This window comes from Linepithema humile, chromosome 2 (assembly GCF_040581485.1).
Source record: "Linepithema humile isolate Giens D197 chromosome 2, Lhum_UNIL_v1.0, whole genome shotgun sequence".
Lineage (NCBI taxonomy): Eukaryota > Metazoa > Arthropoda > Insecta > Hymenoptera > Formicidae > Linepithema > Linepithema humile.
Window position 1 is genome coordinate 19,634,913 of NC_090129.1, and position 13,735 is coordinate 19,648,647.

At 32.6% G+C, this 13,735-nt stretch overlaps 3 protein-coding genes across 5 annotated transcripts; all 3 read left to right on the forward strand.

The window, feature by feature from the left end:
- Positions 1-155: 155 nt before the first annotated feature.
- Positions 156-5,711, forward strand: LOC105679050 (transcription termination factor 2-like). 3 transcript variants are annotated; one of them, XM_012378823.2, is made up of 12 exons: positions 156-311; positions 462-678; positions 1,462-1,580; positions 1,949-2,005; positions 2,119-2,460; positions 2,551-2,673; positions 3,092-3,312; positions 3,425-3,926; positions 4,030-4,364; positions 4,443-4,613; positions 4,750-4,949; positions 5,022-5,711. In XM_012378823.2, exons 2-12 carry the CDS (start codon positions 509-511, stop codon positions 5,164-5,166), a joined length of 2,385 nt encoding a protein of 794 aa, XP_012234246.2. In that variant the 5' UTR covers positions 156-311; positions 462-508; the 3' UTR covers positions 5,167-5,711. The 3 variants fall into 3 exon arrangements, with proteins under 3 accessions (XP_012234246.2, XP_012234247.2, XP_012234248.2); XM_012378824.2 differs by having other exon boundaries at positions 2,551-2,661; XM_012378825.2 differs by having other exon boundaries at positions 1,982-2,005.
- A 509-nt stretch (positions 5,712-6,220) lies between these two features.
- RnrL (Ribonucleoside diphosphate reductase large subunit) lies at positions 6,221-10,434 on the forward strand. Its single transcript, XM_012378838.2, has 11 exons — positions 6,221-6,427; positions 6,804-6,892; positions 7,034-7,211; positions 7,290-7,653; positions 7,720-8,021; positions 8,112-8,274; positions 8,394-8,782; positions 8,873-9,060; positions 9,143-9,451; positions 9,528-9,716; positions 9,810-10,434. The coding sequence occupies exons 1-11, from the start codon at positions 6,316-6,318 to the stop codon at positions 10,113-10,115; spliced, it is 2,589 nt and encodes an 862-aa protein (XP_012234261.2). The 5' UTR covers positions 6,221-6,315; the 3' UTR covers positions 10,116-10,434.
- A 667-nt stretch (positions 10,435-11,101) lies between these two features.
- Positions 11,102-13,226, forward strand: LOC136997644 (putative SERF-like protein). The gene is made up of 3 exons (XM_067348669.1): positions 11,102-11,410; positions 12,433-12,544; positions 12,626-13,226. Exons 1-3 carry the CDS (start codon positions 11,404-11,406, stop codon positions 12,702-12,704), a joined length of 198 nt encoding a protein of 65 aa, XP_067204770.1. The 5' UTR covers positions 11,102-11,403; the 3' UTR covers positions 12,705-13,226.
- Positions 13,227-13,735: the final 509 nt, after the last annotated feature.

Genomic DNA, 13,735 nt, shown 5'->3' on the forward strand with positions numbered 1-13,735 from the left:
TGGTTCCTTGCAGAACAAATCCATCAAAAGTTGCTATCATCGTATTTTGTTGAATTTGACTTTGTAAACATCTAATATATATATATTTCATCGATAAAGTAGAAATAATTGTGATCAACTGTTATTATATATTAAGTGTTTCTTTTATTGAATGAGGTCGCTATTCCGATCATATAAAAATTCGCGCAAGTAATAAAACAGCGCAAACTAACAGTGAGAGTTCCTTGAGAAAAGAAGTGGTTGAAGCGTGATAGCAGTGATAGCAGTGATAGCAAGAAAAGGACTTAGAAAATTTACGAACTTGAGAGAACGTGAGAGATTTTATTTTATGACATTGTGTGCGAATTCTCATTTAACATTTAACATATCATTTAACGAACAGCTTTTCTATTTGTTTTTGTTTTCTTTTTTTTTTATTATATACAATTAAATGCCTTTATTGATTTGAATTTTCTTTCAAGACCTTACAAACTTATCGACGTCTGCTTATTACACTTAAAATTCAACAATGGACGAAAATTTTAAGAATTGGCGTGATTCGAATGAACTATTAGAAAACGAGTCCTGTTTTATTTCTGATAATAGTGATGTCGAAAATTTTAATAACACTGACAAAATAATTATTAATGAAAGTAACGATGATGACAGCGGCGTATTGGAGAACACGACATCGAAAAAGTAAGTGAAATTGTCATTGTTTTTTCGAAATATAATTCCGGTGATATCTGTTATCTGATTTCCACACTTGTGCTTGCTGTTTCATAACATGACCTTATGACAAAAAAAGTGCGATATTGATATTGGAACATAAACTCAACGGAATTATGCCAAATCTATTGTCTCATTTTAAAGAACCAAAATTTCTTCAATTGTTGTTTTCAATTCTGCAAACAATTATTAATTCAATTATCAATATATGAAATAATCTAGCTCATTGTCAAAAATTCCATCTCATTTTTATACGAAAATAAGAAATCTTTTTTGCTTCCAATAACTCTGATGGAAATATTTTTCTGAAAATTTAACGAAATTTTGCTGAAATGTATTTGAAAATTTCTCTCAATTGACCCCATTAATTAATTTCATAAATATTTCAGCAATTTTTCATTAAAAAGTAACAGTTTTCAGTTTAATTCAATAAATTTCATAATAATAATTATTTTAAAACTTTTTTATTACTTTTTAGCAGTATATTTTAACTTTTCTTATATTTCATAGTATTACATTAAATTTTCATACGGAAAATTATGATTTATTTCGAAATATATTCAGTAATTTTTCAAAAACTTTTATTTTACTTTTCATTGATTTCATAGTACTTTCAGCAAAATATTTCCATCAGGGAATTGTCTTGTTTTTCTTTTTTCTATGTAGTTTATCCTATGTATATAGCATATAATATCTTGTGTATTATATATACATTATATATACTGTATAGTACTCAATTCTATTTCTGTATAGAAATGAATCCTTTGATCCTGATGATATACCAATTATTTCTTTGGCTAAAGGCAAAAGGTTGAAAAACCGTAGAATAATAGATTCCGATGACAGGATAAATGATGATGATAATGATGATGGTAAGAACTCCACATATACAATTAGTGACACCCATAAGAATTTTAATAATTCTGATTCAGATAAAAACAGCCTTCCAGACAGAAGCTATATATTATATGTAATACTGCAATTTATTTCAAATATATCTAAAATAATGTATTTTTATAGATAATTTTATAGATTTCTTTTTTTATCGTTACTTAAGAACAAAGGAAAAATTACATACATCAATAAAAGATTCATTAGAAAAGTTTAGTTTTAGTTGTTTTATATCTTAGTATTATCATGAGTAATGTCCTTTCGTTTTGTCCCTTGTTTTCATCTGAATCAGAATTATTAAAATTATTATGGGTGTCATTAATTGTATATTTGTCCTTACTGGAAAAAGTGAATAATACTAATAAAAAAACAATGGATGGAGATGGAGCAGCTGCAATAGTGAAAGGTAAAGTATCTTATTCAGGTATTTTTACTTTGAATATCAAATATATAAATTGATCTTTGAATAGATTTTACTTCATACTTATGGTATGACTATCGATATGCTGCAATTTGTAGAACATAGTCCGGGAAGAAGTCCAACACCTAAATTTGCAACATCAATTGACAGAGAAGAAGCAAAAATTGATCCATATTTGAGTTTGGACATACCAATAAAACCTACTACATCTCCTGAATTAAGGGAACTAGGCAAGAAGGCGCAGAAGACGAGAGATAAGGAACTCGCTTTAACAGTCGATCGATTGAAGGATTTGCATAAGTCACTTGTGGCTTGTCCATCAGAAAATGAAGAAGCGGAGGATCCAAGAGGATTGAAAGTACAATTAATGCCGCATCAACGGCACGCTTTAGCATGGCTTTTGTGGAGGGAACAGAAAAAACCATCTGGTGGCATTCTAGGTAAATGTTTCACAATAGTAGTTTGATATTAGTATCAATCTTATTATCGTCATTGTGAATATTCCTTTTTTCAATTTTCTTGAATTGCAGCCGATGATATGGGGTTGGGCAAAACATTATCTATGATATCTTTGATAATGACTACTCTTGCTAAGAAGAATTCTGATGATGAAGATGAAAACAGTGAATGGAATAGTATATGTAAGTCTTTATGTAGGTAGATTATTTTATAAGACTTGAGTAAAAAGATCTTGATTTTTCGATATCTGTTTTTTCTTCTGAGTTTCTGAGTCATTTAAATTGTGATATAAATATATCTAGCATACATTTCTGAAATAAATAATTAGTTTCTCAATATTTGATAAAAAAATTGATTCTAATTTCAAAAAATTTTTAAAGAAAAGATGCTACAATATAGTTAGGACGCTTTTATGCTCTTCCATCTAATTTTTATAAAATTTATTTTGATTTAGAAATATTATTCGTTGAAAAATTTTATATGAACGTATATCTTGCTAAAAGATTTGTTTTCAATGTGTACAAGTAGCGTTATTTTCTCATCATATTAAATCAATTATTTCAGTTTGTTAGACGCTTTGTATCTATTGAAACAATTATATTTGATTTGCAGATCAGAGAGGTGGGACTTTGATAGTCTGTCCTGCGTCTTTATTGGCTCAATGGAAAAACGAAGTGCACAGTAAATGTAAACGCGGTTTGCTGTCCGTTGAGATGTATCACGGCAATAGAAGAAGAGAAAACGTTCCTAAGCGCTTGGCAAGAAATGATATAGTCATCACAACATATAATCTATTGTCACGAGAATACAGAAGCGATTCTCCATTGTATAAAGTATATAAAAATCCGACAATATTATTAACTAAATTGATAAAAACTTTTTATCGATTTATATAGATAGATGTTAGAATTTTTAGTTTAATCGAAAGTTAAAATTTTTTTGCAGATTAATTGGAAAAGAATAATATTAGATGAAGCTCATATAATAAGAAATCACAAAAGTCTAGCATCGGAAGCAGTTTGTGGACTCGTGGCGAGCAAACGATGGGCTCTCACTGGTACACCTATACAGAATAAAGAAATGGATCTGTATTCTATCTTAAAATTTCTCAAATGTTCACCGTTTGATGACATACGGGTTTGGAAACGATGGGTGGATAACAAAAATGCCGCGGGTCATCAAAGACTGGCAACAGTTATGAAAAGTTTAATGCTGCGAAGAACAAAGCAAGAGTTGATGGCCAAAGGCGATTTAGAAAATTTACCCAATAAATTTGTAGAGGAAGTAAATATAAAACTAGACCCAGAAGAGCAATTAGTATATGAAAAAATTCTAGTTTACTCTCGTACGTTGTTCGCACAATTCTTAGCTCAAAAGGCAGAAAAGGATCACATGTTCGATTTGTGCAGTGGAAAATTCGATAAACCTAGCTTTCTTTCAAATCCAAGTGAGTTGAACATTTAATTTGAAGCAAGATATTCTATTTTTCGGGCTTATAATAGTTAGCAATGCGTGTTGGTATTTTGATGTTATCTCTTTTTTTGTTGAAGATAAAGAGACGAAGTTCACTGAAGCGCAGAAAAAGTTGCTTGCGCGGCACGCCGACGTAAAATCGCACGATATTTTTGTGCTTTTGCTACGATTACGTCAGGTATGCTGCCATCCAGCGTTGATTCACACAATGCTCGATCAGGAGGATGTGCAACAAAGTGAAATAGCAAGCATGGAGACCGTAGATCACGAATTATTGTCGCGAGTGCATCGCATGTCGCTCAATGCGATGAAAGATATGGATGAGGAAGATATTGGTATTGATCGAAGAATTGTCGGGAATCTACTTACAATAGATAATCCGGTATTCAATGATGATCGCATCAGTTCTAAAGTAATGACGATTGTATTATCTCAAAAGTTTTACAATTTTATTTGCGTGCAATTAATGTGTGTAATATACAATATTTAGATGAGGGCTCTACTCAATATGGTGAAACATATTTTAAAAAAAGGTGACGATAAGCTCATTATTGTTTCTCAATGGGCTCTCTTGTTAGACATCATAGCATCACACTTATCCTCGATAAAAGGTGCTCGTTTTAGCAAGTTTACTGGAAAAATAGCCGTCAAAGATCGACAGGTATCTTATGAATGATATCGATTTATTTTGCATGTAGTAGTAGTAATAATAGTATTTATTTATTTGATCTCCTTACAATTTTCGGGGGGTAATTTTTATTACATTTTATAAAAAAGTACTTATCTACTTTTTTCAGAGTATTATAGATTCCTTCAACGATCAAAATTCTAAATTAAGGATCTTGCTGCTCTCGCTTACCGCTGGTGGGGTGGGATTGAATTTGGTAGGCGGCAATCATTTATTATTGTTCGATATTCATTGGAATCCTCAACTCGAGTTGCAAGCACAAGATAGAATTTATAGATTTGGTCAAACAAAGGACGTTTATATCCACAAGTTAGTATATCACAATTTAATTCCACATATACGCATACCTTTCGAAGTTTGTTTTATTATAAAATCTTTCAGATTTATTTGCACAGATACAATAGAAGAGCGCATCAAAGCTTTGCAAGAAGGAAAGCTTGGAATAGCGCAAAATATATTGAGTGGCGATAACAGTACTACTACGAAACTGACACTCAATGATCTTAAGTCGCTCTTCGCTTTCTGATTTTATGTCGTAACGTATGATTAATTTTATATCGTAACATAGGTGTTATATTTTTTTTAAATTTTAACTTGAACATTTGCACTCATTTTTAAATCATTCAGTGAAAATTGTTCAGTTTTTTCTAATTTATACATAGATTTAAAAATCGCCTTTGGCCATCAATTCTTCGTAATATTAAAGTTTTCGTAAATAATTATGTAAAAATGCTTATGTATTTAAATTATTTACCGATTTGATTAAACAAAGGACGTCTATGTAATAGACGTAAATAATTACTATTAAACTCTTACTTGTAAATACATAAAGCATTTTATTTATGAAAACTTTATCCAACAAATCTATAGAAGTGAATGTAAAGGATGTCTATAACAGTTTGCATAATTATTTTATACATAAAAAAATAATTTTTAATAGAATTTTGTATAAAACTATTATTATATGAGAGATTCAGAGATTATTTATTATTAAATTCTTATTTCTATATACATAAAGTATTTTTAACTGAGTCACAAAAATATTAGAGAAATAAATATATTTATTATTAATATTTCGTCTTATATTAGTTTATTACGTAACATGAAAAAAATCAACCTCTTCGCATTCCGACCGATCTTTATCATAATAAATAATAAATTTTGTAATAACAGTTTCTCTTAGTATAGTTACCATATTTATTTGATACTTATTATTTAATTTCTAAATAAGTATACTTTAAATAATTTTTTTATTCTGACAATGAGTAAAAGCAATGTCGACATAATCTATTAAAATAGATTCATCTTTTCTAAAATTCTTCCTTACTTTGCTTTTTTATATTCTGGCGAAGGTAAACAATTAAAATTTAATAAAAGATTTGTTAACACTGCATTATTTTACGTTTATGAGTATATAAAAGTTTAGAATATCTTGTGATCTTTTTTGTGGAAAGATCATTTCCCGCTTCGTCTATTTTAACCGACAGTGGAAACAGTCACTCTCTATAGCTAAAGATTTACGCAGTCGATGCTGTCGATCTGACGAGATAGTACCTCATCAGTGGCGTGCTGAACATATGTTCTTCCGTTTCGCGCCTAAAATTCTCAACGTACAAAGCGTAGAACAGAACTTGTTGAAATATATGCAGAACTGGTTTGTCAGCCTATAATTAACATGGGGTTGAATACGGAATTGAAAAGCCTCTCCGTAAGAAACGGTGATCATTCTTCCCCGAAAACGCCGGTCAAGGAATTAGCACGAGGGAAGATGCACGTTATCAAGCGCAGTAAGTTACAAATAAGTCATAAATGCAAATACACAATTATTTGTGTTTCATAAATAACGTTAATTTTTGTGATATAATGTTGATGTACTATTTATTATTATAATATTACTAGATTATTATTAAAAGATTATATTAACAAAGAATAGATGAAAATAATTTATAATTGGATGAAGATTAGGTTATTAAATATTGGTATAAGCCAATAAGACAAAATAAACACTTATTTTCAACACAAACCTTTATATATACAATACATTATGCTGATATTAAACTGATGTTATGACAATATAATTCAAACTTTTATGCCTGTAGTTATAAATTCTTGCCAAAGATGCAAGAAAGAAAGACTTGAATTAAAAACTATTATTTTTTGTAGATGGGCGTAAGGAAGATGTTCATTTTGATAAAATCACTTCAAGAATTGCAAAACAGTGTTATAATTTAGATATGAACTATGTGGATCCAGTAAGTATCGCTTCATGATCTTCGTAGGTTCTTAATACACGAAGAGATAATGTTGTATAATTAAAAATAATCTATGTATAATAAAAGTTGAAAAGGTTTTTTTGGTAATATAAATTCATCTAACATATACACTTATTGTAGTCTGCTGTTGCAATTCAAGTGATACGTGGCTTATATTCTGGAGTGACTACAGTTATATTGGATAATCTTGCAGCTGAGACCGCAGCTACTATGGCAACTGATCATCCTGACTATGCTATATTAGCTGCACGAATTGATGTGTCTAATCTACACAAGCAGACTAAGAAGAGCTTCAGTGGTATAATATTTTGCTGATTTAATTTCTACATTATAATATTTTTAATATCTCTTATCATGCTCGTTTTGTATGTTACAGAGGTCATGCACGATTTATATTATGCTAAGAATCCAGTCACGAGTGAATATACTCCTATAATCAGCGAACATTATTATAACATTATCAAGAATAATGCAGAAAAACTGGACTCTGCTATAATATATGACAGAGACTTCAATTATAATTATATTGGTTTTAAAACACTGGAAAGGAGCTATCTACTGAAAATTAATGGCACGATAGTGGAAAGACCACAACACATGTTGATGAGAGTGGCTGTTGGCATTCATGAAAACGACATTGAGAAAGCTATAGAAACATATAACTATTTATCCGAACGATACTTTACGCATGCTTCACCGACGTTATTTAACGCCTGCACCAACAATCAACAGATGTCCAGGTGATTTGAGTTAATTATCTTATCAAACATTGAATGTTATGATTTTAATTAAAATTTTACTTGCAGCTGCTTCCTCTTAACACTCGACGACGACAGCATAAAGGGTGTATATGGCATGCTGAAGAAATGTGCGCTCATCAGCAAATATGCCGGTGGAATAGGTCTCAATGTTCATTGCATTCGTGCAAGCACGGAGAATACGTATGAGACGGGTGGAACTAACGGATTGATTTCCGTCTTAAAATTATATAACGACATGGCTATCTATGTTGATCAAGGAGGAAATAAAAGACCAGGAGCGTTTGCAATTTACTTAGAACCGTGGCATGCTGATATCTTTGATTTTCTGGAGCTTAAAAGAAACATTGGTAATTTTTTTCTTATTATATGAAACAAATCAGTAGATGAAAATTGAATCGTTAGTATAAGCGTGATTTTAATATGTGTTTTTTTTCCAGGCGATGGAAATATGCGAGCTAGAGACTTATTTTATGGTCTGTGGATACCAGATCTTTTTATGGAACGTGTGTACAATGATGAGATGTGGAGCTTGATGTGTCCTTATGAATCTCCCGGCTTAGCTGATGTTTGGGGTGATAAATTTAAAGAATTGTATACTAGGTATGCTGGCATTATTTAGCAATTATTTTGTATCTATTAACACTTTGTTATAATACAATTTTATATCTTTCTGTACTAAATTTCGCAAGAGTATAAATATGCGCGAAACATTTCCACAGATACGAACGCGAAGGTCGCTACAGAAAGCAAGTAAAAGCTCAAGAAGTATGGTTCGCTATTCTCAGATCGCAAGTAGAAACCGGAACGCCTTATATGCTTTACAAAGACCACTGTAATCGAAAGTCTAATCATCAGCACTTAGGCACGGTCAAATGCAGCAACTTGTGCACCGAGGTCATCGAATATTCCAGTCCCGACGAAGTCGCCGTGTGCAATCTGGCATCCATCGCCGTCAATATGTTTGTCAATACCAACAACAAAACTTTCGACTTCGAGAAACTCAAGACAGTCACAAAAATCGTCACTCGCAATTTGGATAAAGTTATCGACGTCAATTTTTATCCTATCCCGGAAACCAAAAAATCTAATCAAAGGCATAGACCTATTGGTGAGATTATGCGTTTAAACAATAACATCTATCCTGCCGCAAGTTTTATATAATTCATTATAAATTATAATTGTAAAATTCGTATCTTAGGTATTGGAATACAAGGTTTGGCAGATGCGTTTCTGTTAATGCGACATCCGTTCGACAGCAAAGAAGCGAAGGAACTCAACATCAAAATCTTCGAGACGCTTTACTATGGCGCCTTAGAAGCCAGTTGCGAGTTGGCTGCGGAAAAAGGCACTTATGAAACGTATCAAGGCAGTCCGGTCAGCCAAGGCGTAAGTCTGCGATATTTTCATTGCGCTAAGCATTTCTTGCGAAACTTCTGATTTGCATAACAATCATCATTTTTTTCTTCAGATCCTCCAATATGATATGTGGAACGTCAAGCCGACAGATTTGTGGGATTGGGACAAGTTGAAAGCAGAGATCGCAGAGCATGGAGTGAGAAATTCGCTTTTAATAGCACCTATGCCGACGGCTTCCACGGCGCAGATTCTCGGAAACAACGAATCCATCGAGGCATACACGAGCAATATTTACGTGAGACGCGTATTGTCCGGGGAATTCATCATCGTTAATCCGCATCTGTTGCGAGACTTGACCGCCAAAGGTTTATGGGACAAAGATATGAAGAATGAGCTGCTTTCGAATTTTGGATCTGTTCAAGTAAATAGCTTCAATTATCTCTTTGTTTCTTGCGTTGTTCGCAATCTTAAAGAATGTGTGTACATATATTTTACAGAATATCGATCGTATTCCCGATGATTTGAAAATGCTCTATAAAACTGTATGGGAGATACCGCAGAAAGTAATTCTCGAAATGGCGGCCGATCGAGGGGCTTTCATCGATCAGTCGCAATCCCTGAATGTTCATATAGATGATCCGACACGTGACAAACTTACGTCGATGCATTTCTTCGGTTGGAAAAGTGTAAGTGTAATGATTATTATATTCATTTTCTTATAATTCTGAAATTATTTCAAAGTCTTGTAATTAAAGCTATTATTGTTATATTTTTAACAGGGCTTAAAGACTGGCATGTACTACTTGAGAACAAAACCAGCTGCAAATCCTATACAGTTTACAGTGGATAAATCAAAATTACGAAATTCGGAGTCCGCATCCATAGTTTCCAGTCCTCTTACTCCAGTCTCGTCCTTATCCGTATGCAGTTCTCCTCCTGTTCAATCACCCAAAACTGACGACAATAATGATAATAACGATACTGAAAGACAAAATGAATTAAGTCAGGCAGCGAGCAAAAATTTGGAAGCAATGCTCGCTTGCTCGCGTAAGAATGGAGATGATTGTTTAACGTGCAGCTCATAAGTGTTTACTACTTCCAAATTTTATCTTTTATATTAAAAATACATATTTTTGGTTTGTATATTGTTATATTGTTAACCAAGTATATCTTTGATAAGTATTTGTGCGGAAATTAGTAAATTTAAATTAAATAACATGAAATAACATGAAAATTATTCATGCCATTTCAAATTAGAATATATGTTATCTCTTTATGCACAAATATCCATCTATTCAAAATATTTAAAATATATTACCGTTCTTTAACTTTCTTTATAAACACTTGTAAATTATTTTAAGTTCAATAATTTCAACAAAATAAAAATGTATAATTTAAAATGAATGAACTTTTGTATTTATTAATTTACGTCCTAAAAAGACGTTTTTTTAATTTCTTTAATGATTGACATTTTGAATTTTGCAACAAAAAACTTTCTAAAAGTTTTAAAAAAGATGTTTTAATTATTTAAGTATTTTACGAGCATCCTAACACTGTCAAAAGTAATTCAAAAGCGAAAATAAGCATGTAGAAAAATTAAGATAACCTAACCCTAACCTACTGGAACGGCCAGAAACGCTCCATTTTAACCGAAATTTTAATAAATTGTAACAGGAACACATGATGATATAGGAGCTCATTCGAAACACTAGAATAGAGCAGACGTATTAGTTCTATCTCCTTTCTTACGCTCCATTTTATCCGGGATTTTAATAAATTGTAACAGGAGCACATAATGATATAGGAGCTTACACTAGTGCAGTCGGTACACTTACCATCAATGCATTTGTAATGTTGCTTTGACTAATCAATAGATGACACTGTTTTGGGTGAGCTCCTACATCTCATCATGTGCTCCTGTTACAATTTATTAAAATTCCGAATAAAATGGAGCGTAAGAAAGAAGATAGAAATAGTACGTCTGCTCTTGTCTAGTGTTCGATAGTTCTGAAGTGCGGAGCTCACATGTGCGTGGCTTGCGCATGTATGCGGTATTTTCTCCCTCGTGCTGTTTGCTTGCTGCTTGCGTCTCAAATCTGGCGTTACTGCTGAAAATGTAAGAATTTCTGAAAGCAGATGACAGTCAGCTGGCTGACGGCGCGTCGAATGTCACTAGTGAAAAACACATGGCATCACTGCGATTGCTGGGCCGACAGAGACGACGCAGAATCATATTTATTTTGGTTTAGAAATTAGTCTTGCAGAGCCGTGTGTGGCACGCATCGTTGGACTGTGCGTTTCGCACCAATTTTGGCTATCAAATTTTAAAGTCTTGATATAAGCTTGCTTATCGGAGATCAAGAACTGAGAAACATGACCCGTAAGTTGTGTACCGTTTGTTAGAATTCTCTGTGTTTGTAATTCTGTGCTGTGACAATTCGACGAAAGAAATAACACGAGAGTCCCCTAACTTTTGTGGCTGCCATTGTCATATTAATGTTAATAGGGTCACCAAAGTGATTGTGAAAATCGTGGCTTGCGAGATTCGTCGCTCGTGCGAACAAATATCTCTGCGAGATGCAAACAGTGATGAGAAAACGAAGTGCACTATCGAAAGCTGAAGATGTACTCCAAGTTTCGTCGAGAAGTTTTCGTTCTGGAAAGTGTTTCCGAAGGAAAGGTCAATACTTTTGGAGATGAGTCGAAAAAGAAGGATTTCACGAGTCTATCTATCCAAAATTGAGTGGTTTTACATGAAGCAATTGAATTTTTTACTTGTTCGAAAAGAGCCGTTGGTAGCTCTATTTATTTATTTAGCACGACAATAGTATGACAAATTTACTTTCTGTTTTTGGGAATTGCACTTTTAACCTTGATACACAGCAATTTCGATAGTGCGTGTTCGTTGTGAATGTATAAAATCAATTAGTCAACTTTGACATTTATAAGAAATGTCTATTCGATTCTGACACTGTCATTCCGAAAGTGTGAGTGAATATGGTAAAAAATATGTTTTACAGTGTAGCTTATCTTATTTTTTTCTTTGTCGCCATTTTGTAGCAATGTTATTTGGATAAAAAACAATAAGAATAAAATTTGGAAAGTAATTTGAGTCGTATGTGTGCTAATTGAGAATCAAATAATTTTAAATATAATATTTGCAGTTGTTTTTAATAAATTTTGGAGTAAAGAGTGTCACGTGCGGCATCATTTTTTTAATTCTCTGAAAGGAATGTGATTCTGACTTGCAGACGTGTACAGACATGTCATCAAGCATATCACATATAAATGAAATAAATGAGAACGAATAAAAACTTTAATATATATAAGATATGTTAAATGAAAATAAATGAATTTTTGATTGTTCGATACTTCTCTAAAAGAAATTTAATCATATTGCAGGTGGAAATCAACGTGAACTAGCACGAGCCAAGAACTTAAAGAAAACTGTAAAAAAAGCAGCATCTGAACAAGAGAGCAATAAAGGTCTTTCCTTGGAACAGCGCAAAGCACGGTAAACATCTGAAGCGTTAACAAATGAATTGTGCATCCTGTTTTAATTTTTTGACACATAGCATATATTTTTATCTTACAGTGACGCGGATCGAATGAGAGAGAAGCAACTTAAGAAGCAGCAAGATCAAGCAGAGACGTCTAAGCAGGCAGCGAGATAATTTAGCGGAAGAGGAGTGTATAAATTTTTATAATATAAAAACGGCTATCACATTCAATGGCTACGTTTAAAAAATTCACGACTGTACGAGACACAGAGGCTAATGCTCACTGGGAACTTAAAAGGGAATTACAATGTTTCTGATGTTAGAGAATCTTTCCATTGCCGGCCGCATACAAGCCTGTCGGCCGTACGACATACCGCAGGACCTAGCCTGGATTATCTTGTTATTTACATATTGCTCATAAAAAAAGGAATACAGTTATAGTCAGTGTGTACAAAACTCGACATTATCTACATCTAAATTCAGTCAAAGAAAATGCGCGTTTGACTGGTTTCTCTAGATATAAGGATCTTAAAATAATACAATATTAGTAGTACTAATTTCTAATCTGTGTAAATTCAGATTTTCACTTATTTAATATGTTATATAATTAAATGTGTAACAAGTGAGCGACTATTACGTACGTATGCGCTATTATCTTTCCCTTTTACTCCTAATAAACTGTTCAAATTTTAACAAGACGCGTATAATTTCGAAATCGCCCATTCAGTCCCTCACAGGCATTGCTTTATCTCAATGAATCGCAGCAACGATTAGTGATGCGTGCAAGCTATTAAAAGGCAGAAGAACATGAAGATTACATAAATTATTTCCCATATTTTTATTGCACTTTCCCAAAAAGAGTACACTTTCTTAACGTACTAATTTTTATTCGCGATTTCATAACTTCGCTTTAATTACAAATTCGTGAATATTAACATTGAATCGAATGAGAGAATGGTGTACGGTATGATTCGATAAATGTCACTACGGTGGAAGACCGAATCTTAATCGCTAACGTGGGGAAAGGAGAAAAGAATGTACACTATACTAAATGATGAACGTATTGTCTAGCCTCTAAAGATCAAAATCCTTACGAGTGTAGTATTCTCTGCGATGGAATACGCCGAAAATTCAAATTTTTTTACTCCGAGTAGCCGTTAATTGTATTGGGATTTGCTAGGCTGTATTTTTTTGCGTTCTAACAC

Excerpts from the sequence above, each read along its gene's own strand:
- LOC105679050 (XM_012378823.2), top strand. The coding sequence starts at position 509 with ATGGACGAAAATTTTAAGAATTGGCGTGATTCGAATGAACTATTAGAA. Across the intron at positions 3,313-3,424 it reads GCGATTCTCCATTGTATAAA|ATTAATTGGAAAAGAATAAT; the intron begins GTATATAAAAAT and ends ATTTTTTTGCAG. Across the intron at positions 4,365-4,442 it reads ATGATCGCATCAGTTCTAAA|ATGAGGGCTCTACTCAATAT; the intron begins GTAATGACGATT and ends TACAATATTTAG.
- RnrL (XM_012378838.2), top strand. The coding sequence starts at position 6,316 with ATGGGGTTGAATACGGAATTGAAAAGCCTCTCCGTAAGAAACGGTGAT. Across the intron at positions 8,022-8,111 it reads GGAGCTTAAAAGAAACATTG|GCGATGGAAATATGCGAGCT; the intron begins GTAATTTTTTTC and ends TTTTTTTTCCAG. Across the intron at positions 9,452-9,527 it reads CGAATTTTGGATCTGTTCAA|AATATCGATCGTATTCCCGA; the intron begins GTAAATAGCTTC and ends TATATTTTACAG.
- LOC136997644 (XM_067348669.1), top strand. Across the intron at positions 12,545-12,625 it reads TTGGAACAGCGCAAAGCACG|TGACGCGGATCGAATGAGAG; the intron begins GTAAACATCTGA and ends TTTATCTTACAG.